This window comes from Hyla sarda, chromosome 6 (assembly GCF_029499605.1).
Source record: "Hyla sarda isolate aHylSar1 chromosome 6, aHylSar1.hap1, whole genome shotgun sequence".
NCBI lineage: Eukaryota > Metazoa > Chordata > Amphibia > Anura > Hylidae > Hyla > Hyla sarda.
This window is the reverse complement of record NC_079194.1, coordinates 6,651,017-6,676,777: the sequence shown is the minus strand read 5'-3', so window position 1 is coordinate 6,676,777 and position 25,761 is coordinate 6,651,017. Positions and strand designations below refer to the sequence as shown.

The 25,761-nt window shown below is 45.4% G+C and overlaps 1 protein-coding gene across 1 annotated transcript in view; it reads right to left on the bottom strand.

Annotated features, from left to right (window-relative positions):
- BCAR3 (BCAR3 adaptor protein, NSP family member) overlaps positions 1 to 25,761 on the bottom strand; it is a 144,841-nt gene that overhangs the window by 45,440 nt on the left and 73,640 nt on the right. The window contains exon 3 of the mRNA XM_056523121.1: positions 17,939 to 17,978. Coding sequence (XP_056379096.1) covers positions 17,939 to 17,978 — 40 coding nt within the window. The remainder of the gene's footprint in view (positions 1 to 17,938; positions 17,979 to 25,761) is intronic.

Genomic DNA, 25,761 nt, shown 5'->3' with positions numbered 1-25,761 from the left:
GTCCCGCGTTCCCTCCCCCCCCCCCCTATAGATCTCCTGTTCTATTAGATCTCATATACTGTATCACATGACTTTATATAACAAACAGGTCTCACGGCTGGCAGCGTCCTCCTTCGCCGCCCTCCCCGCCGCCATTTATTATTATGGGAGAATGTGATGTTTACTGATTAAATCGGAGAAAGTCACAAGAAGCGACACTGAGAAATGATGTGGTGGGAACAGAGATCATTACCCTGGGAAACAAGGAACCAGCGAGACCCCAGAGCCGCAGGAATTCCGTGTAAACAGCGGAGACTGATATATGATGTGACGGAGGAGACCCCGGCTGCAGTGTACCAGCGATTCTTTCATGGCTGATCCTTATTGGACCAGGAAGACGCTCGAGTTATAGCGCAAAACAGAAGTTTACGGATTCACTGTCTGGTTACAATGTATCACAGGAGTCATCGTACAACACAGACTTCTGCAACTTGTGGTTCTCCAAATGTTACATAACTAATACTCTGATCATGCCAAGGCAGCAATAGACCATCAGGGCATGATGGGAGTTGTAGTTATAAAACAGCTCGAGAGCCACAGGTTGGAAACACTGCAATATGCCGTGACAAAGGCTGTCAAGGCATGCTGGGAATTGTAGTTTGCAACAGCTGGAGGCACCCTGGTTGGGAAACACTGTCCAGACTACAGAACGCTACATAAATGGCGCCTGCAGGCGGACGGGGAATCTGCAGTACAGACGATACGAGAAATTGTTAACATTAATTAACTAGAAAATTGGAGTCTGAATCAGCGCCATGATTTATATTCATCAAAGTGGCGCCAAAGCCCGAGCTTCACTCTCCATCCAAAGGCGAAAATCCTCCCCGCAGCAGCTGGGAACACGGGACAGGTGCAGGGTCCGGGATCAAAGCCACCGAAAAGACAACAACTCTCAGCAACAACTTTACCAAGAAAAAACAACAACTCCCAGCATGCCCGGACAGCCAAAGGCTGTCCGGGCATTCTGGGAGTTGTAGTTTTGCAAAACCTGGAGAGACACTTGTTGAGAAACAATGATGTAGGGTATGTTCACACTGCAGAATCTCCACCTGTACACATGGAAAAGCTTGATAGACCGCTGCAAGGTGAAGAAGATGTCACTATCACTGATCGAAATCTCTCTATAGTATTACTCTGTAATTGCTGGAAGTTGTTTTTCAACAGCTGGAGGCGCACTGGTGGAGAAACAATGATGTAGGGTATCTTCACACTACGGAATCTCCGCCTGTACACATGGAAAAGCTTGATAGACCGCTGCAAGGTGAAGAAGATGTCACTATCACTGATCGAAATCTCTCTAATGTATTACTCTGTAATTGCTGGAAGTTGTAGTTTTGCAACAGCTGGAGGCACACTGGTTGAGAAACAATGATGTAGGGTATCTTCACACTACGGAATCTCCACCTGTACACATGGAAAAGCTTGATAGACCGCTGCAAGGTGAAGAAGATGTCACTATCACTGATCGAAATCTCTCTAATGTATTACTCTGTAATTGCTGGAAGTTGTAGTTTTGCAACAGCTGGAGGCACACTGGTTGAGAAACAATGATGTAGGGTATCTTCACACTACGGAATCTCCACCTGTAGACATGGAAAAGCTTGGTAGACCGCTGCAAGGTGAAGAAGATGTCACTATCCCTGATTGAGATCTCTGTAATCTATTATTCTGTAATTGCTGGGAGTTGTAGTTTTGCAACAGCTGGAGGCACACTGGTTCAGAAACAATGATGTAGGGTATGTTCACACTACGGAATCTCCACTTGTAGACACGGAAAAGCTTGGTAGACCGCTGCAAGGTGAAGAAGATGTCACTATCCCTGATAGAAATCTCTGTAATCTATTATTCTGTCATTGCTGTTGTAGTTTTGCAACAGCTGGAGGTTCAATTGTTTTCTTTCTAGATCAGTGTTTCCCAATCAGGATACCTCAAGCTGTTGCAAAACTACAACTCCCAGCATGCCCATTATTCGGGCATGCTGGGAGTTGTAGTTTTGCAACAGCTGGAGGCACCTTTGTTGAGAAACAATGATTAAGTACCGTTCACACTACAGAATCTCCACCTGTAGATATGGAAAGGCTCTGCAGACCGCTGCAAGGTGAAGAAGATGTCACTATCCCTGATTGAGATCTCTGTAATCTATTATTCTGTAATTGCTGGGAGTTGTAGTTTTGCAACAGCTGGAGGCACACTGGTTCAGAAACAATGATGTAGGGTATGTTCACACTACGGAATCTCCACTTGTAGACACGGAAAAGCTTGGTAGACCGCTGCAAGGTGAAGAAGATGTCACTATCCCTGATAGAAATCTCTGTAATCTATTATTCTGTCATTGCTGTTGTAGTTTTGCAACAGCTGGAGGTTCAATTGTTTTCTTTCTAGATCAGTGTTTCCCAATCAGGATACCTCAAGCTGTTGCAAAACTACAACTCCCAGCATGCCCATTATTCGGGCATGCTGGGAGTTGTAGTTTTGCAACAGCTGGAGGCACCTTTGTTGAGAAACAATGATTAAGTACCGTTCACACTACAGAATCTCCACCTGTAGATATGGAAAGGCTCTGCAGACCGCTGCAAGGTGAAGAAGATGTCACTATCCCCAATAGGCTTTTCAGGCATGCTGGGAGCTGTAGTTTTGCAACAGCTGCAGGCACACTGGTTGAGAAGTAATGATTTAGGGTATGTTCACACTACGGAATCTCCTCCTGTAGCCATGGAAAGGCTCTGCAGACCGCTGCAAGGTGAAGAAGATGTCACTATCCCTGATAGAAATCTCTGTAATCTATTCCATATTTATCTATCTATGCAAGAGAAATTAAACATAACAGGTAGAAATTGTGCTGGGAACTACTGCAGAGTGTAAAAACTGCGACAACTTGACAGATGGTGACAACTGAACGACTGTTTCCCAAACGGGATGCCTCCAGCTGTTGCAAAACTATAACTCCCAGCATGCCCGGAGAGCCGTTGGCTCTCCGGGCATGCTGGGAGTTGTAGTTTTGCAACAGCTGGAGGTGCACAGATTGAGAACCAATGATTTAGGGTATGTTCATGTGGTAATGGGGTGTGATGAGGGCAGATGTTGTTACCCTAGGGGCAGATGGTATTAACCCCTTGTATTCGTGACGCCAGGGTGTGGTTTATCCTGAATACCACCCGAAGGTACACTGCTAGATCCTGGGCTAGGCAAGGGGGGAATAAAGACTCCGACGCCAAGTTACGGACAACGGTAGCTTTACTGAGGGTAGACAGATGGTAAAGTCTATACAGTTCAGCCAGGGCCCAAGGAGGTGGCCAGTGACACAGAGACCTTAAGGGCTTGCTGGGACTTGTAGTAGGACTGGACAATTTAATGCAGGCCGCTGACTTGACAGTTGCTGACAGGGACTGACTCGACTGACACCACCCATACTGGGCCACCACATTCACACAACGGAATCTCCACCTGTAAACATGGAAAGGCTCTGCAGACCGCTGCAAGGTGAAGAAGATGTCACTACCCCTGATAGAAATCTCTCTAATCTCTTCTATAATGATCTCTGCAGGAGAAATTAAACATAATAGGTCATAGTTGTGCTGAAAATGAACGAGGACTGAAGGACTTCCATGACTTTTCCTTTGTTCTTTATCTGTCTTTCGGCCACTTGGAGAGAAGAGTTCGGCTTTTATCATTATGGGACACACAGAGCACAATGCCGCCTCTGTGCTGTACGAGCCACAAATAGATAAGGGACGAGGATAATTCAGATTTCTAAAATGTTTCTTTTCAAGTCTTTTGTAAGGATCTTTTCATATGACAGAAAAAAAAGAAGCGGCTCAGGACCACGCTGTAATATACTGTGAGAACCGTCAGAAGTCCTAATATAGAGAGACAGAAGGATTCAGCGTATTTGACCTATATGGGGATAGAGAGGACTGTGCAGCTGTAATGTATGACCACACGGTTATATAGGATTATAGAGATGAGTGCAGGGAGGGGATAGAGAGGACTGTGCAGCTGTAATGTATGACCACACGGTTATATAGGATTATAGAGATGAGTGCAGGGAGGGGATAGAGAGGACTGTGCAGCTGTAATGTATGACCACACGGTTATATAGGATTATAGAGATGAGTGCAGGGAGGGGATAGAGAGGACTGTGCAGCTGTAACTGTATGGTCACCCAGATCACTATGATCATAGAGATGAGTGCAGGGAGGGGATAGAGAGGACTGTGCAGCTGTAACTATATGACCACACAGTTCTCTATATGATCATAGAGATGAGTGCAGGGAGGGGATAGAGAGGACTGTGCAGCTGTAACTATATGACCACACAGTTCTCTATATGATCACAGAGATGAGTGCAGGGAGGGGATAGAGAGGACTGTGCAGCTGTAACTGTATGACCACACAGTTCTCTCTATGATCAGAGAGATGAGTGCAGGGAGGGGATAGAGAGGACTGTGCAGCTGTAACTGTATGGCCACCCAGATCACTATGATCATAGAGATGAGTGCAGGGAGGGGATAGAGAGGACTGTGCAGCTGTAACTATATGACCACACAGTTCTCTCTATATGATCATAGAGATGAGTGCAGGGAGGGGATAGAGAGGACTGTGCAGCTGTATCTGTATGACCACACAGTTCTCTCTATGATCATAGAGATGTGTGCAGGGAGGGGATAGAGAGGACTGTGCAGCTGTAACTGTATGACCACACAGTTCTCTCTATATGATCATAGAGATGAGTGCAGGGAGGGGATAGAGAGGACTGTGCAGCTGTATCTGTATGACCACACAGTTCTCTATATGATTATAGAGATGAGTGCAGGGAGGGGAGAGAGAGGACTGTGCAGCTGTAACTGTATGACCACACAGTTCTCTCTATATGATCATAGAGATGAGTGCAGGGAAGGGAGAGAGAGGACTGTGCAGCTGTAACTGTATGACCACACAGTTCTCTCTATGATCATACAGATGAGTGCAGGGAGGGGATAGAGAGGACTGTGCAGCTGTAACTATATGACCACACAGTTCTCTCTATGATCATAGAGATGAGTGCAGGGAGGGGATAGAGAGGACTGTGCAGCTGTAACTGTATGACCACACAGTTCTCTCTCTGATCATAGAGTTGAGTGCAGGGAGGGGATAGAGAGGACTGTGCAGCTGTGTCTGTATGACCACACAGTTCTCTCTATATGATCATAGAGATGAGTGCAGGGAGGGGATAGAGAGGACTGTGCAGCTGTAACTGTATGACCACACAGTTCTCTCTATGATCATAGAGATGGGTGCAGGGAGGGGATAGAGAGGACTGTGCAGCTGTATCTGTATGACCACATAGTTCTCTCTATGATCATAGAGATGAGCGCAGGGAGGGGATAGAGAGGACTGTGCAGCTGTAACTGTATGGCCACCCAGATCACTATGATCATAGAGATGAGTGCAGGGAGGGGATAGAGAGGACTGTGCAGCTGTATCTGTATGACCACACAGTTCTCTATGATCATAGAGATGAGTGCAGGGAGGGGATAGAGAGGACTGTGCAGCTGTAACTGTATGACCACACAGTTCTCTATGATCATAGAGATGAGTGCAGGGAGGATTTTTAGGCATCTTTGTTTCTGGGGTCTGGTGTGTGGACTATATGGATTTCGTGCCCAAGCAGGTCATATATACTATTTGTGATTTAAATGTCATAATTTGGGGCGTGTCCCTTATAAAAGGGCGGGGCATAAAGAAATGAATCTACACGGTGCATGTGATTTCATTCCCCTCCGAGGACTCTCCCTGATGTTCCTTTTGAGATGAAATAAAATATGGGAATAATAAAGAGACAAATCCTCGGTATCTGGGGTCACATTTAGCGGACGCACCGGCTCTAATATCACATGAACACATTAAATTTGTGACTATGTTTGATGATGATTCATCGGGATCGGCCAACGAAAACATTAACCTCATATCTGCCATGAAGCACTCAATAATGCTGCCAAAAATACCCAAAATGACATCAGACCCTGCGGGTCACAGACAGTAACAAGCGGCGGCTGCGGATATTTTTACTCCGCGCATATTAGATAAAACATGCAGAAATGTCTCTCTGAGCCCGGGATATAGTGACGGCTTCATCAGGGGACACTGCGGCCATTCACATAGCAGATACTTGACATCTGTAGGGATCAGATCCTGAGCGGCCTCGCTGATCCCACAGACACTTCATGACCAGGGACTAAAATACACAGAACAAGGGCCCATTCTGGGGGCCCACAGATATAAACCGATTCCATCTCGGAGGAACTGATACCAGGATAGACATGTGACCAATAAGGGGGGGGGGGGTCAGAAAATGCAACAAGTGCTTAAATATAGTTTTGCTTATATAGTGCAGCATAGACTATTATACAAGGATAATGTAGAGGTTCTTGTGTATGCCTTGTGCTTACCTGTTTTAGCTGAGGTGGCAGGCATGGAGTTTTCATCCATACTAATTGCAATTTCATCACTGAAATTATTTCCTAATGCTGCCTACATTTTGCCATGAATCCTCTGGCTTTGCAGAGAGAGGGTGTGGAGTCTGATCACTGCACCTGGTCACCTAATTAGGCTTCTGATGCCGGAAGTCACCCAGGTGAACGGATCAGATGTATAAGTGGATTTTGGTCAGTTCACACTACATGCAGATTTGATGCATTAGTATGGTAGGCTCATGGTAGGCTCATCAGCGTATTTCATGCTGCGGAAGCACTGCCGGCAGTCACAGAGAGACGGCACGGCGAGCTCCCAGCTGCGGCCGGGTAGCTCTGTGCGTCCGCTGAGCGGACGCACAGAGCTTCCCAGCCGCAGCTGGGAGCTCGCTCTGCCGTTCCTCTGTGACTGCCGGCAGTGCATCCGCAGCATGAAATACGTTGCGGATGCACTGTGTGTGACTCTACCCTTAAAGGGGTACTCTGCTGGAAAATCAACAAATTAAACAGATTTGTAAATTATGATAGAGAGACAAGGAAACCGGCACTGCTGATATTACAGAGTGATTTGAAGACAGGTGGAAAAATAAATGGCGCATATAGTGCATTTATTTCACTGCAATCCTTATACCGCAATATATACCGTTACCACATTGACCTTCATCAGATATAGAAAAGACCCTCGGATAACCAAGACGTTCAGAAAGTCCAGGATAAGACTTGTTTATAGATCAAGGGATAAAACTAAATAGATGTGATTTAGGGGTTTCCCAAGTAGTTTGGAGATCACTGGAGACCACTATAATGTATCGTTGTCCATTTGGAAGACATTGCAGTCAAGGAATTAAACAAAACGCGTTTCAGGGGTAGCCTCCCCTTCATCAGATTCTGAATTCTCCTGAAGTGCTTAATGTATCCGGTATGAATTAAATATTGCAGATTTGCGAAACAACCTCACACAGCAGTGATCTCTAAACTGTGGGCCTCCAGCTGTTGCAAAATTATAACCCGGGCAAACTGGGAGTTGTAGTTTTGCAACAGCTGGAGGCAAACTGGTTGGAAAACACTGAGGCCCTGTATCTGCATGTCCCAGACCAGTGTTTCCCAACCAGTGTGCCTCCAGCTGTTGCAAAACTACAACTCCCAGTTTGTAGTTTTGCAACAGCTGGAGGCCCACTAGTTGGGAAACACTGGACTGGGTGATGCAAAATAGGACAGGGCATCAGTGTTTCCTAACAACTGTGCCTCCAGCTGTTGCAACAGCTGGAGGCACACTGGTTGGGAAACACTGATCTGGGTGATGCAAAATAGGTCAGGGCCTCAGTGTTTCCTAACAACTGTGCCTCCAGCTGTTGCAAAACTACAACTCCCAGTTTGTAGTTTTGCAACAGCTGGAGGCACACTGGTTGGGAAACACTGGACTGGGTGAAGCAGAATACGACAGGGCCTCAGTGTTTCCTAACAACTGTGCCTACAGCTATTGCAAAACTACAACTCCCAGTATGCTCGGACAGCCAACGGCTGTCCGGGCATGCTGGGAGTTGTAGTTTTGCAACAGCTGGAGGCACACTGGTTGGGAAACACTGGTCTGGGTGATGCAAAATAGGTCAGGGCCTCAGTGTTTCCTAACAACTGTGCCTCCAGCTGTTGCAACAGCTGGAGGCACACTGGTTGGGAAACACTGGTCGGGGGTAATGCAGAATAGGACAGGGCCTCAGTGTTTTCCAACCAGTGTGCCTCCAGCTGTTGAAAAATTACAACTCCCAGTTTGTAGTTTTGCAACAGCTGGAGGCACACTGGTTGGAAACCACTGGACTGGGTGATGCAGAATAGGACAGGGCCTTAGTGCCTCAGTGTTTCCTAACAACTGTGCCTACAGCTGTTGCAACAGCTGGAGGCACACTGGTTGGGAAACACTGGTCTGGGTGATGCAGAATAGGACAGGGCCTCAGTGTTTTCCAACCAGTGTGCCTCCAGCTGTTGCAAAACTACAACTTGCAGTATGCCCATGTTATAATTTTGCAACAGCTGGAGGCCCAAAGTTTGGAGACCACTGTCCTATACTGTATTGTTGCTCACGTTGCAGTAACCTTAGGTCATCCCCGCCAGTTTATAAATAACTCACAATCATCAGAAAACACGATTCCGCGTTCCCACAAGATTACGATTAGACGTAAACCAGATGGCGGTTCAGATGCGGTCACTACGATATGTAAGAGAAAACCGCCATGGAAAGTTCCAAAAAGGCTTCACAAAAAATAAATAAATAAATCAAAAACCAGGATGTTGTAATATCACTGAGGGCCAGGAGGTGGCGCCATCAGACCTGAAAGTAACAGCGTGTGATCAGCGCTCGCTAAAAACTATAGAACCGACAACTTTTTTGGAGGTGTTTGCGCACCAAAAAGTTGCTAAATATTTGCGCACTAAATCATATTGCGTAAAGTGCCTGAATATATAAATTTCCCTATTTGGAAAAATATTTATTGTTAATTAATTAATTTATTTTTTATTATATTTATTATATTTTATTTTCTTACAAATTTTTAGTGCGTTTTCCACCTCATGATTTTCAGATGTCGGAAACTTTTTTTCATCAGACACGCCAGGTCAAGTGCACCCAAATGATCAATCGAAAAGAGTCTTTATTTATTTAACTGTTCGCTTAGAGAGCAAGAGAAAAAATCGCCAAAAACAGGGTGACATTTTTTTTTGGGGGGGGGGGGGGGGAAAAGTAGAAAGCTGCGCCCACATTTCAGATAAATAGCTAAAAGTGACAAATTTCTTGGAAATTTTGGCGCAGGCTTTTTTTCTTTTTTTTTACCCCAATTTATATAGAAATCCTATAGCTGTGTTTCCCAACCAGGGTGCCTCCAGCTGTTTCAAAAGTACAACACCCAGCAGGCCCGGACAGCCTTCGTGCATCCTGTTAATGCAGTGTCTCCTAACCAGGGTGCTTCCAGCTGTTGCAAAACTACAACTTCCAGCATGCCCGGACAGCCTTTGGCTTCATCCGACAGGTTTCTCTTGTGAAATTGCTTCATCATGGGTCCCATGCACAACCTACACATGTCTGCAACCTCTCCTGCAAATAAACCAGACCTGGTCAGCTGACCCGGTCAACCATTGTGCCACCAGCATTTGAAAAACTATAACTCCCAGCATGCCCGGACAGCCATTGGCTTCATCTGACATGTTTCTCTTGTGAAATTGCTTCATCACGGGTCCCATGCAAAACCTACACATGTCTACAACCTCTCCTGCAAATAAACCAGACCCGGTCAGCTGACCCCGGTCAACCATTGTGCCTCCAGCTGTTGCAAAACTACAACTTCCAGCCGTTGGCTGTCCTGGCATGCTGAGAGTTGTAGTTTTGCAACAGCTGGAGGCACCCTGCTTGGGACACACTATCTTATAGTAAACGTGGAAAGGGTTAACACGTGGACGTGGTCAGGACCTGTCAGCCGCCATGTGCCGGACGTTCTCTGCACTTAGTCATAGGAGCCGCCATAGAGCGCGATCTGACAGATACGACTATTATGATGATGTTATTGCTTTTCCAGCTGTTCGTATTCGCCGCGCTGAGTCTGCGGATCTGTGAGTCATGTGACCAGTGCGGGGAAAGTGCAGCCGGGGGTGTCAGGTGTCGGATCCAATATTGATGATATTTCAGTGTATATAACAATAGAGAACAATGGAAAAGACACAACCCCCCAATGGCGCCGCCCAGAAAAACCGCCAAGTAATCCGCTAGTGCGCCTCCAGCTGTTGCAAAACTACAACTTCCTGCATGCCCGGACAGCCAAAGGCTGTCCGGGCATGCTGGAAGTTGTAGTTTTGCAACAGGTAGAGGCACGCTGTTTGGAAAACACTTCTCTATTAGGTCTTCTGTGGATTTTCCCCTGCGGAAAACTTGCGAATAATCCGCCCATGTGAACGTACCCATAAAGGGGTTAACTAGCATTAGAAAAGCAGAGCTGATTTCTTCCAACAAAAAAAAAAACAGCGCCACATCCAGTCCCCAGTTTTTGTATGGTATTGCAGCTCAATTCCATCAAAGTGAAAGTATGCAAGGTTGTAATACCGCACACAACCTGAGGACAGGGGTGGCGCTGTATTCTGATCAAGTTAGCTCAGTTTTCTGTTCTTGGACTTATTTAAAGGGGTACTCTGCCCCTAGACATGTTATCCCCTATCCAAAGATATCTGATCGCAGGGGGGGTCCGACCCCTCACGATCCCCAGGCCGGCTCTGCGACGTTCAAGAACACAGAAGCCTGGCGGTTCCGTGCTCGGGACGTCATGCCACGCCCCCTCCTTTCATGCCTATGGGAGGTGGCGCGACGGTTCAGGGGTCGCGGGGTGTCCCAGCAGCTTTGGATAGAGAATAACACGTCTTGGGGTGGAGTATCCCTTTAATAATGGAGTATCTGATCTCTGGGGGTCCCACTGATCAGGAGAATGGGGGTCCATGTCTGCATTTGGATGGCGCGGTGGTTGGGCCCGAAAAGGAGGGCTCAGTGCACACAGTGATATACGACTATAGGCGTGCGCTCACCCTCATGGCGGCTGTAGGCGATCACAATGGCGGCACACTCCTCCTTACCAGCGGCAACGTGCTCGTTAGCGTTAACCCCCCCCCCCCCCCAAAAAAAAAAACCAAAAAAACTTAAAGGGGTACTTTATTTTTATTTTTTTTATCAACTGGTGCCAGAAAGTTAAACAGATTTGTAAATTACTTCTATAAAAAAAAATCTTAATCCTTCCAGTACTTATTAGCTGCTGAATACTACAGAGGAAATTCTTTTCTTTTTGGAACACAGAGCTCTCTGCTGACATCACGACCACAGTGCTCTCTGCTGACATCTCTGTCCATTTTAGGAACTGGACAGAGGTGTCAGCAGAGAGCACTGTGCTCGTGATGTCAGCAGAGAGCTCGGTGTCCCAAAAAGAAAATAATTTCCTCTGTAGTATTCAGCAGCTCATAGGTACTGGAAGGATAAAGATTTTTTGATAGAAGAAATTTACAAATCTGTTTAACTTTCTGGCACCAGTTTTCCACCGGAGTACCCCTTTAATTTTCCTGGAATAAGCGGTGATGGACGTGCCCTACATCTCCTATATTTAGCTGGATTCATACAGTACAGTTCCTCATTCACGGCCCCCGACTGATCCTTTGTCCCACGAGGGGGGAGGGGGGGGGGGTAGCTGGTCCGGTGGGATGTGCACACACAGGCAAAAAAATAAATAAAATCCTACAAGCCCAGCTAATGCGTCCATTATCCGGCCCGTACACCGCGCTAATCTCACATGGGGGGACAACGTGCTATTGTTTTAGTAAATCTCTCTCCATGGCTGCTGAGCAGACGGACCCACTGTGTATACTGCCGGGATAAAAGGGGGATTTGTCATCCAACAATCACAGGGAAAAGCCTCTTGGGCCCAGAGACAAAATGGGGTTAACGGTGTGTACGGCGTCCAGAGCTCCAAATCCAAGGCAACCAGACCCCGGGGGGTTATCTCTGCGGAGCACGGACGAGAAACCAAAGCCAAGTCTCACATGGCAGAGCTTCATCTTGCTCCAATGCGGTGTTTCCCAACCAGTGTGCCTCCAGCTGTTGCAAAACTACAACTCCCAGCATGCCCGGACAGCCTTCGGCTGTCCGGGCATGCTGGAAGTTGTAGTTTTGCAACAGCTGGAGGCACAATGTTGACTGGGTCTGGTTTATTAGCAGGAGAGGTTGCAGACATGTGTAGGTTGTGCATGGGCCCCATGATGAAGCAATTTCACAAGAGAAACATGTTGAATGAAGCCAAAGCCTGTTAGGGCATGCTTAGAGTTGTAGTTTTGCAACAGCTGGAGGCACAATGTTGACTGGGTCTGGTTTATTTGCAGGAGAGGTTGCAGACATGTGTAGGTTGTGCATGGGTCCCATGATGAAGCAACTTCACAAGAGAAACATGTTGAATGAAGCCAAAGCCTGTTCGGGCATGCTGGGAGTTGTAGTTTTGCCACAGCTGAATGTACCCTGGTTGGGAAACATGCACTAATGGGATGCACCGAAGGCTGTCCGAGCATGCTGGGAGTTGTAGTTTTGCAACAGCTGGAGGCACAATGTTGACTGGGTCAGCTGACTGGGTCGGGTTTATTTGCAGGAGAGGTTGCAGACATGTGTAGGTTGTGCATGGGCCCCCTGATGAAGCAATTTCACAAGAGAAACATGTCGGATGAAGTCAAAGGCTGTCCGGGCATGCTGGAAGTTGTAGTTTTGCAACAGCTGGAGCCACACTGTTGACCGGGTCAGCTGACTGGGTCTGGTTTAGTTGCAGGAGAGGTTGCAGACATGTGTAGGTTGTGCATGGGACCCGTGATGAAGCAATTTCACAAGAGAAACATGTCGAATGAAGCCAAAGGCTGTCCGGGCATGCTGGAAGTTGTCGTTTTGCAACAGCTGGAGCCACACTGTTGATCAGGTCAGCTGACTGGGTCTGGTTTAGTTGCAGGAGAGGTTGCAGACATGTGTAGGTTGTGCATGGGCCCCGTGATGAAGCAATTTCACAACAGAAACATGTCGAATGAAGCCAAAGCCTGTTCGGGCATGCTGGGATTTGTAGTTTTGCCACAGCTGAATGTACCCTGGTTGGGAAACATGCACTAATGGGATGCACCGAAGGCTATCCGAGCATGCTGGGAGTTGTAGTTTTGCAACAGCTAGAAGCAAGCTGGTTGGGAAACACTGGTCTCTGTAATGCAGAACAGGACAGGGTCTCATGCACAGTACAGAGTTTTCCGCCGCTGGAATTCCACTGCCAAAAGATTTCGGCAGAATATCTGAATGCATTGCTGGCTATAGGGACTGGCAATGCCTGCTCGGTCAATGGGTTTCCGGCAGAAATTCCATAGTGTGCATAGACCCTTATACCTGCCATCTCAGGGCCAGATTTGTGGCTAAAGGGGGCGCAGAGGTATCCGGCCTGTAAGCCTTAAAGGGGTACTCCACTGCCCAGCGTTTGGAACTAAATGCTCCAAACGCTAGGTTCGTGCTGCGTGATGTCGGCCATGTGACCTGTGCTGTCACAACCACGCCCCCTCAATGCAAGTCTATAGGAGGGGGCGTGGCGTGGCCGTGATGTCACGCGGGGCATGGCAGACCCCTGCAGCGCGAACACAGCGTCTGGAACATTTAGTTCTGAATGCTGGCCAGTGGAGTACCCCTTTAAGGAGACCCTGAAGCCATTAATATTGATGGCACATGGTAAATGGGAATTTTACAACAACAAATCCACATCAAATTATGCAGAATATGGAAAAAAAACAACAACAATGTATAACAAATTCACAGGTGCAGATTTGATGCGGAGCCGGAGTGAAATCTATAAAACTGCAGCATCAGTCAATGGGGAAAATCTGAATGAAGCAAACGGACAGCTCCTACCTCCACTATATGCACCAGTGCATGGACCAGGCCATGAGTAAGGGTCAGGAAGACCAGAAAGGCGTCGGAGTTTATGTTCTGTAATGTTGGATTTTACTACCCCAAACACTGCAGGACATTTGCTTCTTTGACTTCTAATGATTTCCAATGGAGATTTTTTCCCCGCAGTGTGTGAAGGAGATAAAATCTCATTCATATGCAAGGACTACACTCTGTTGCCACCTCTGTCCATGTCAGGGACTATCCAGAGTAGTAGCAAATCCCTGATGGCTGCAGAAAGCTCTGCGGTCAGACTGGAAAGACTAAATTACTTCTTCCTTCATAGAGAACAGCTAAGTACTGGGAAGACTACATGACTCCTCCAGAGCATACAGCAGCTGATAAGTACTGGAAAGACTACATGACTCCTACAGAACATACAGCAGCTGATAAGTAGTGGAAAGACTACATGACTCCTCCAGGACATACAGCAGCTGATAAGTACAGGAAAGACTACATGACTTCCTCCAGGGTATACAGCAGCTAAGTACTGGAAAGACTACATGACTTCCTCCAGAACATACAGCAGCTGATAAGTAGTGGAAAGACTACATGACTCCTCCAGGACATACAGCAGCTGATAAGTACAGAAAAGACTACATGACTTCCTCCAGGGTATACAGCAGCTGATAAGTACTGGAAAGACTACATGACTCCTCCAGGACATACAGCAGCTGATAAGTACTGGAAAGACTACATGACTTCCTCCAGGGTATACAGCAGCTGATAAGTACTGGAAAGACTACATGACTCCTCCAGGACATACAGCAGCTGATAAGTACTAGAAAGACTACATGACTTCCTTTAGAACATACAGCAGCTGATAAGTACTATAAAGACTACATGACTCCTCCAGGACATACAGCAGCTGATAAGTACTGGAAAGACTACATGACTTCCTCCAGGACATACAGCAGCTGATAAGTACTGGAAAGACTACATGACTTCCTCCAGGACATACAGCAGCTAAGTACTGGAAAGACTACATGACTCCTCCAGGACATACAGCAACTGATAAGTACTGGAAAGACTACATGACTTACTCCAGGGCATACAGCAGCTGATAAGTACTGGAAAGACTACATGACTCCTCCAGAACATACAGCAGCTGATAAGTACTGGAAAGACTACATGACTTCCTCCAGGACATACAGCAGCTGATAAGTACTGGAAAGACTACATGACTCCTCCAGAACATACAGCAGCTGATAAGTACTGGAAAGACTACATGACTTCCTCCAGGACATACAGCAGCTGATAAGTACTGGAAAGACTACATGACTTCCTCCAGGACATACAGCAGCTGATAAGTACTGGAAAGACTACATGACTCCTCCAGGACATACAGCAGCTGATAAGTACTGGAAAGACTACATGGCTTCCTCCAGGGCATACAGCAGCTGATAAGTACTGGAAAGACTACATGACTCCTTCAGAACATACAGCAGCTGATAAGTACTATAAAGACTACATGACTTCCTCCAGGACATACAGCAGCTGATAAGTACTGGAAAGACTACATGACTCCTCCAGAACATACAGCAGCTGATAAGTACTGGAAAGACTACATGACTTCCTCCAGGACATACAGCAGCTGATAAGTACTGGAAAGACTACATGACTTCCTCCAGGACATACAGCAGCTAAGTACTGGAAAGACTACATGACTTCCTCCAGGACATACAGCAGCTGATAAGTACAGGAAAGACTACATGACTCCTCCAGGACATACAGCAACTGATAAGTACTGGAAAGACTACATGACTCCTCCAGGACATACAGCAGCTGATAAGTACTGGAAGACTACATGATTCCTCCAGAACATACAGCAGCTGATAAGTACTGGAAAGACTACATGACTTCCTCCAGGACATACAGCAGCTGATAAGTACTGGAAAGACTACATGACTTCCTCCAGGACATACAGCAGCTAGGTACTGGAAAGACTACATGACTCCTCCAGGACATACAGCAACTGATAAGTACTGGAAAGACTACATGACTTACTCCAGGGCATACAGCAGCTGATAAGTACTGGAAAGACTACATGACTTCCTCCAGGACATACAGCAGCTGATAAGTACTGGGAAGACTACATGACTTCCTCCAGGGTATACAGCAGCTGATAAGTACTGGAAAGACTACATGACTCCTCCAGGACATACAGCAGCTGATAAGTACTGGGAAGACTACATGACTCCTCCAGAACATACAGCAGCTGATAAGTACTGGAAAGACTACATGACTTCCTCCAGGACATACAGCAGCTGATAAGTACTGGAAAGACTACATGACTTCCTCCAGGACATACAGCAGCTGATAAGTAGTGGAAAGACTACATGACTACTCCAGGACATACAGCAGCTGATAAGTACTGGGAAGACTACATGACTTCCTCCAGGACATACAGCAGCTGATAAGTAGTGGAAAGACTACATGACTCCTCCAGGGTATACAGCAGCTGATAAGTACTGGAAAGACTACATGACTACCTCCAGAGCATACAGCAGCTGATAAGTACTGGAAAGACTACATGACTTCCTCCAGGACATACAGCAGCTGATAAGTACTGGAAAGACTACATGACTTCCTCCAGGACATACAGCAGCTGATAAGTACTTGGAAGACTACATGACTTCCTCCAGGACATACAGCAGCTGATAAGTACTGGAAAGACTACATGACTTCCTCCAGGACATACAGCAGCTGATAAGTACTATAAAGACTACATGACTTCCTGCAGGACATACAGCAGCTGATAAGTACTATAAAGACTACATGACTTCCTCCAGGACATACAGCAGCTGATAAGTACTATAAAGACTACATGACTTCCTCCAGGGCATACAGCAGCTGATAAGTACTGGAAAGACTACATGGCTTCCTCCAGGACATACAGCAGCTGATAAGTACTATAAAGACTACATGACTTCCTCCAGGACATACAGCAGCTGATAAGTACTATAAAGACTACACGACTTCCTCCAGGGCATACAGCAGCTGATAAGTACTGGAAAGACTACATGGCTTCCTCCAGGACATACAGCAGCTGATAAGTACTATAAAGACTACATGACTTCCTCCAGGACATACAGCAGCTGATAAGGACTATAAAGACTACATGACTTCCTCCAGGACATACAGCAGCTGATAAGTACTGGAAAGACTACATGACTCCTCCAGGACATACAGCAGCTGATAAGTACTGGAAAGACTACATGACTCCTCCAGGACATACAGCAGCTGATAAGTACTATAAAGACTACATGACTTCCTCCAGGACATACAGCAGCTGATAAGTACTATAAAGACTACATGGCTTCCTCCAGGGCATACAGCAGCTGATAAGTACTATAAAGACTACATGGCTTCCTCCAGGGCATACAGCAGCTGATAAGTACTGGAAAGACTACATTACTTCCTCCAGGACATATAGTAACTGGTAAGTACCGGAAGGTATAAGACTTTAAAATAAAATTTTCTCTGGAGTTCCCCTTTAATATAACTTTATTTGCACATACAGTATAATATATCTGCACACACATCTATATTGATCTATATTTATATTAGACACCATTGCATTCATTACTGTATAAGATTCTTCGGATTCTCTTACACTGGTCTCCGGGTGTGAAGCATCTGCGCAATATTTCATATACTCAGCGCTATATCCCAATAGGAAGACTCTTCCCACAGTATTTAGTGACCGTAAATCTTAGAAATGATAGAACACTTGCAGTTTTAGGTTTTATTGCAATGTTTCCTAACCAGGGCACCTCCAGCGGTTGCAAAACTACAACTCCCAGCATGCCCGGACAGCCGTTGGCTGTCCAGGCATGCTGGGACTTGTAGTTTTGCAACCGCTGGAGGCGCCCTGTTTAGAAAACATTGGAATGCGAGCTGTAACGTTCCCCTGTGTCATGTACAGTACATAGATCCCAGAATTCGGCAGATTTACTCCTCCTATCAGATCTTACCTTGACGTATTCCATTGCAGAATCCGGTGTCTTATGGTCTCTAAATACAAAAAAAGCAAAAAAAGCGTCAGCGACACAAAGAGACGAAGCGAGGAAGAAGAGAACATTTCACAATCATAACCAATATGTAGAACGCTGAAGATTCCGCTCAGGATACATTGTTATTCTTCAGGAATCCGAGGCTACAGCGTCCTCATCAATGTTACTATATACAGTATAAATGTATCCGGCCACAAAGGATACAATGTATCTTAACAAATAACTGAAAAATCATCAAATAACTCCCAGTCATAAACAATATGAAGATTCCTCTCCTGATTCATTGTTATTTCTTTATTGTTACTATATACAGTATCAGTGTGATATATATATATATAATATATAATATATATTATATATATATATACATAATATATATATATATATATACTAGCTGAGTACCTGGCGTCAACAAAGGAGGAAGCTTTTGACTTCATATCCCATCCCCATATATTGTTGTCATATCCCGTCCTCCTATCCCGACCTCCTATCTCTACCTCCCTATCCCGACCTCCTATCCCGTCCTCCTATCTCTACTACTCTCCTATCCTCCGACCTCCTATCCCGACCTCCTATTCCATCCTCCTATCTCTACCTCCTATCCCCGACCTCCCTATCCCGACCTCCTATCCAGACCTCCTATTCCATCCTCCTATCTCCACTCCTATCTCCGACCTCCTATCCTCGTCCTTCCTATATTCCCGTCTCTCCTATCCCCTGACCTCCTATCCCGACTCTCCTATCCCGACCTCCTATCCCGACCTCCTATCCCGACCTCCTATCTCCCTCCTCCTATCTCCACCTCCTCATCCACGCCTCCTATCCCGGTCCTCCTATCCCGATCCTCCTCATCTCATATCTCGACCTCATATCCCGACCCATAATATGTGACCAGGTATTGAAATATCTCCAGTCCGTATGGAAGTTATGTTAGAACATACATTTCCCATTGATTTGCATGGGACTTTAAACAAAAACCCTGACCCTCACAAATAGGGGTAGTTAAGGAGTTAAATTAACTATCCTATATTTTAAGTGGACTTATAAGTAACATGTGACCAAGTATTATCAAAATATCTCCAGCCGTTTGGAAGTTATGCAAGTAACATATATTTCCCATAGACTTGTATGGGACTTTAAACAAAAACCCCGACCCTGGCAAATGGGGGCGAGTAAGGGTTAAATCACATACTACTTCAAAAGGGATACAATGTATCTTATCAAATAACTAAGAAAAATCATCACATAACTCCCAATCCTAAAACAACATGAAGAACGCTGAAGATTCCGCTCCCGATACATTGTTATTCATCAGGAATCCAAGGTTACAGCGTCCTCATTATTGTTACTATATATGTAACCCGGCCACAAGGGATACAATGGGGAGATTTATCAAAATCTGTAGAGAGGAAAAGTTTCCCCAGTTTCCCATAACAACCAATCAGATCTTCTTTCATGTTGCAGAGGTCTTGTTAAAAATGAAAGAAGCGATCTGATTGGTTGCTATGGGCAACTCAGCAACTTTTCCTCAGGACAAAATTTTGATAAATCTCCCCCATAAGACTTGCATAGCGGGTGCGGGGTGCGGTGTGACATCACATTGGGGGGCGGAGAGTTGTGACATCACGATATTCCCGGCCCCAGTGGTCGGCACCCGGCAGAGTTTGTGAGCTGGCAGCGCGGCATGCAGCTCAAAGAGGTGGGTGCCGAAAGCAAGATTGCGGGGGGTCCCCAGCGGCAGAACCCCCGCGGTCAGACATCTTATCCTATTCTTTGGATAGAGTATAAGATGTTCTTAGGGCCAGGAGTACTCCTTTAACCAGGATTAACAGCAACAGGCACCCGTTCACCAGGGAGAGCTGCTTTCCTTGTCTTACTACTGCGTTTCTCCGAAAATAAGACCGAGGTCTTATATTCATTTTAGTCACACCAAAAACACACTAGGGCTTATTTCCAGGGTAGGGGCTTATTTATTTACATGTTATGGGCGCAGTTCTGCCCCCCATAAACATCCCCCCCCCACGCCGGTTTATCAGCAAAGCGCTGCTCCCCACATCGGGGGACCAATCGTATGCCACCCGCGAGTGCTGCATCTCTCCCCCCTGCCAAATAATTATCAGCTGCTGCGCTGTACTTTGTATTCCTGTGCCCGGGCTGCAAATATAAAAAAAAAAAAAACTTTAACTTACCTTCGTCCTCAGTTACCTGCGTTGCTAAGGATCCGGCCTCATGGTCCCTCCGCTGTTCTTGCTGCGGGTCCTAGGGATGGGAACATCACAGAGCCTTCAGCCTATCACTGGCCGCAGCGATGTCACCGCCTCGGCCGATGATAGGCTGAGCCGACTGTCATGTAAGAAGCCGGCCCGACTCCTTACATGACAATGCGCTCAGCCTATCGTCGACAGAGGCGGGACATCACTGCGGCCAAGTGATAGGCTGAAGGCTCTGTGACGTTCACCATCCCTAGGACCGCAGCAAGAACAGCGGAGGGACCATGAGGCCGGATCCTTAGCAACGCGGTAACTGAGGACAAAGGTAAGTTAACGTTTGTTTTTTAATATTTGCAGTCCGGGCATTGCCTAGGTCAGTGGTCTTCAACCTGCGGACCTCCAGATGTTGGAAAACTACAACTCCCAGCATGCCCCGGACAGCCGTTGGCTGTCCGGGGATGCTGGGAGTTGTAGTTTTGCAACATCTGGAGGTCCGCAGGTTGAAGACCACTGGCCTAGGTCTTATTTTCAGGTTAGGGCTTATATTGCAGCCCACCCCGATAATACAGCTAGGGGCTTATTTTTGGGTTAGGGTGTTATTTTCGGGGATATATATATTATATATAATATATATTATATATATATATATATATTATATATATATATGTATATATATATATATAAGCAAAGAAAGAAGTCAGCACGCGAGAGTCCCAGTGGGTCTACAAGTGTCCAACCAGCGCGCCACCGCCGGATCAAAGCTAATTCCATCCAAAGCGAAGACTCAGCAAACTGCATATGGGGGAATGAAGTGGCGAGAAGTTTATTTGCACCAACAAGTACATGCGACATTTGAGAAAGGCCATTTGGACAAAACGTCGCATGTACCTGTTGGTGCAAATAAACTTCTCGCCACTTCATTCCCCCCATCTGCCGCTGCCGTTTGCTGAGTCTTCACTTTGGATGATATTTATTTATTTTATAAATGTTTAATATCTCCCAATCTGGGCCCAGGACTTTTTGTTTGCATATCTCTATTGCGTTATTGATATAGCGCCAACAACGAAGGAGGATATTTATGTCCATCGAGGCCAATGAGCGGAATCTGATGAATTACTATTGGCAGCCTCGGGATTACAGAACTGAACTCTCTGCAGTGGGGGAGCGCCCGAGACCCCCAATAGCTCCTTATCAGGAGTTGTGGAATGAGAAGAATACGGTTCTATTCGCTTTACTTCTATGACTTCTACCTGACCCTCGACGTCTGCGAAACATCAAGAGTTCATTGCCCCAGAATTCACCGGATAGGACTGTGAGGAGATCGTGGAGCCAAGTGCATCCATTCAGGGGGGATTTAGGGTCAGTGTCCATTAGGATCTGCACCCCCCCCCCCTGTATCCCTGGCTCCCCAACTCAAGAGCTCCCCCTCAATAACTCTATGGTGGGCACTTGGAGCCCAGGTAGAAGCGCCAGGAGCGCAAGACGGAAAAGAAGTGTCCGTGGAGATCCAACCTCATGCAGAAGCCAACTGGCCTGGGGGGGGGGGGGGGTGCGGTCTATAGGGGCCAATCTCTTGTAACAAACCGCATTCCTTGCGTGGCACGTCTTGTGTGGCACGCTGCATTTTTTACGCACGTAACTAATATGGGATTATAAAAAGATGGCAATAGAAGTTGAAGAGGAAAATTCCGGAAATGTTCTTGATCTTGGAGCTACAGTGAAACCTCTCCGAAACCCTCTCTTCTTTGAGAAGACCACCCCCTTTATGCAGACCAGATTTTGTGTGATGAATTTTAAGGCCAACACACATGAAGCACAGTGATCATTTTCTTTGGGACGACCAGGGCTCAAGTTCTGCAGGAACGTATGGGAACGGAGATCCTGCACTTTTTCCACATCAGGAACACCGTTCCCATTAGCTGTTAAAGGGCACCAGAAAGCTGAGCAGCCCCTGGGCAGGGTGGGTAAAAATATTTGGTAATTTTTCAGGGTCCTTGTTTACTAGAGGCCCCAAAAGTCTAGACACCCAAGGAACAACCTGAAAGTGGAGCATGTAGAACTTCACTACTCTAAACTGCAATAGATTTCACCATTAAAGGGGTACTCCGCCCCTAGACATCTTTTACCCTACCCAAAAAATAGGGGATAAGATGTCTGATTGCGGAGGGTGCGGCTGCTGGGACCCCACACGACCTCCGGCCCGGCACCCCAGACATCTGCTGTACATAGCGAACTCCGCTCCATGCCGGATTATGAGCGACCACAGTCATCACCCTTCATAGACATAAACGTTCAGAACGCTGGGGGGTCGGAGATAGAAGGGGGGTCCTAGAATTCGGACCCCCCCCCCGCGATCAGACATCTTATTCCCTATCCTTTGAATAGGGGATAAGATGTCTAGGGGTGGAGTACCCCTTTAAAGGGGTACTCCAGTGGAAAACTTTTTTTTTTTTTTTTAAATCAACTGGTGCCAGAAAGTTAAACAGATTTGTAAATTACTTCTATTAAAAAGTCTTAATCCTTCCAGTACGTATTAGCTGCTGAATACTACAGAGGAATTTATTTTCTTTTTGGAACACAGAGCTCTCTGCTGACATAACGAGCACAGTGCTCTCTGCTGACATCTCTGTCCATTTTAAGAACTGTCCAGAGTAGGAGAAAAACCCCATAGCAAAACATATGCTGCTCTGGACAGTTCCTAAAATGGACAGAGATGTCAGCAGAGAGCACTGTGCTCGTTATGTCAGCAGAGAGCTCTGTGTTCCAAAAAGAAAATAAATTCCTCTGTAGTATACAGCAGCTAATAAGTACTGGAAGGATTAAGATTTTTTTAATAGAAGTGATTTACAAATCTGTTTAACTTTCTGGCACTGGTTGATTTAAAAAAAATAAAAATAAAAAAATGTTTTCCACCGGAGTACCCCTTTAAGGGTATATTTACACATACAGTATCCGGTGCATATTTGATGTGAAGAATTTGAGGCTGCAGATTTAAATTTATTTTACATTGAAATCTGCAGCTTTAAATCCTGCGCATCAAATATGTACTGTATGTGTGAATAGACCCTAAAGGGGTACAACAATCCAGTCTACTATAATCTATTTTGCAACAATTTGTTGTTTTCTAAATATTGTTTATCGGTCTTTTCAATATTTACTGCAGCATTTCCCAACCATTGCGCCTCCAGCTGTTGCAAAGCTACAACTCCCAGCATACTCGGACAGCCAACGGCTGTCCGGGCATGCTGGGAGTTGTAGTTTTGCAACAGCTGGAGGTACACTGGTTGGGAAATACCTGTTTAGGATTCAGACTACGGAATTTGCGAGCGAAATTCCATGGTAATATTTAGCTCGGAAATTCCGCTGCAGCAGAGTCCCATTGATTTCAACGAGAATCTGCTGCACCGCGCACACGGTGGAATTTCCGTGATTCCAGCGGCCGAAGAAACACTGAATCTGGGAAATGCATTAGAATCTATGTAGACAGTGCATTTCCGTGCGGTCCTAGTGCAGCCGAATCAAGCAAATATGCGCAATGTCCGCCCCTATTTTCCAGGCTGACATTGCGCCCATTTTCAGCCATGTGAACATGGCCTTAGGCTAGTTTTACCATTTTTTGGCAAAAACACCACAAACGCTGCAAAGCATATTATTATTATTATTATTTTTTTTTTAAACGGCGCAGCCAGATGTCAGCTGAAAGTCAATAGGGAATTTATGAAACGCCAAACCCACTTGCCGTTTTTTCCCTTTCGTGTTTTTCAGCGTTTTGAGCTCAGGGGCAGTTTTCCAAAATCACAGCATGTTAAGACTATGTATTTTTTTTTTTTTTTTTTTGGAGGGGGGGGGGGGGGGGGCAAAATCCCATAGAAGTATATGGGAGAAAAAAAAAACGCAAATAAAAACCCCATGTGGGTTTTTATCATTGCCTTTTTATTTTCTTTTTTTTTTTGGGGGGGGGGGGGGGAGGTGGTGTTCCATTTTCTTAAATAGAAATCCTTGAGTCAGATGATGAAATAATCACATGACTTGTCATGATAAAAACAAAGAGAAAAAAAATACCAAAAGAAAATAAAAAAATTCAAGACTAATACAAAACTATTTTTTAAGAGAAAAAAAAAACTGCATCTTGGGAGCACAAAATGGCAGCGCAGCTTTTTGTAGCATTTTTATTTTATTTTTTTTAATCAAAGACGTGCCTTAAAAAAAAAAAAAGTGGACAATTTGTCTTAAATCGGTTATTCGGGATTTTAAAAAAAAATGTTAAAAAAAATTAGCTTCTTTCTAAAAACACCGCCACTCCTGTCCTCAGTTTCTGTGTGGTATTACAGCACCGTTCTATTCAATGCAATACCACACATGACCTGAGGATAAGAGTGGCGCTGTTTCTGGAAGAAAGCAGATCTGTCTATTTGTTTTTATTGTTTTATCCTTGATCATAGTAACAGGTTTCCACAGCTCTGCCTCATCCTTCGTTTTTTTGAAAATATTTTCTTGGCTTTGCCGCCAGCACACGGCGCCAAAACATACAGCTTTGCATTGTTTTCTGTGGTTTGTGGAGCGTCGCTTGTGCGTCCTAGAGTTGCCATTACGACACACGCACTGATCTTCTTTACCTGTGAACCAAACCACCTGTATTATCATAAATTCAAAATGGCTGCCTCAGGGGTCATGTGACCACTGGTTCGCAGTTAATCTGCACGTCAGTAAGTTCCTCAAGTGTGCTGTGAACTTGCAAGGATGTGATTTTTTATTTTATTTTTATTTATTTATTTTTGCATCAAAAGATTCACTTTTTATATCTATAGGTCACGGTTCAATTCTAAAGATTATTTAGGATTAGAAAAACATAGCAGATTTGTTATAAAAAAAAAATTTAAAAAAACAGCGCCACACTTATCCCCAGGTTGGGTGTGGTATTACAACTCAGCTCCCTTTATTTCAATGGAACTGAGCTGCAATGCCACACACAACCTGAGGAGAAAGGTGGCGCTGTTTCTGGAAGAATCCTGGATAACCCCTTTACTATAGTCAGTAGTAGCTTCTAATACAAGGTGCTCATGATTTATAAAACTGAGATCATAGGAGATGAAAGCTGTCACAAGAAATGGCTCACGTAGCTCAACCGTACCTTAAAATTTGGGGAACTATTATTTTAAAGTTTCCACTAAAAAGAATACTGAGAAGGAACTATGTAACCTCAAAGAACAAAGATATGGAAGCTACCAAGAGTCATCCTGGAATCTTCCACACTACTGCCTTATCATTGCCAAGAGTCCTTAGCATTAAAAATGTTGTTCCATCTACAGGCATCAGGTTATAGAGCAGGATGAGACGAGCAGTTTGATATATATATTGGTGGTAAAAGATTCAGCAGAACCTGTAATTTATTTGTTTAAACATTTGGTCATTCTGGGTTTAGGAGTCCAGTGGGCGGTCCTATCGGACCGCCCGCTAGACTCCTAAGCCCAGAATGACCAAATTTTTGAATGAATATATTTCAAGATATACAGAATATTTTCCCACATAACTACATATCAATCTGCTCGGCTTTTAGTTACATAGTTAGTATGG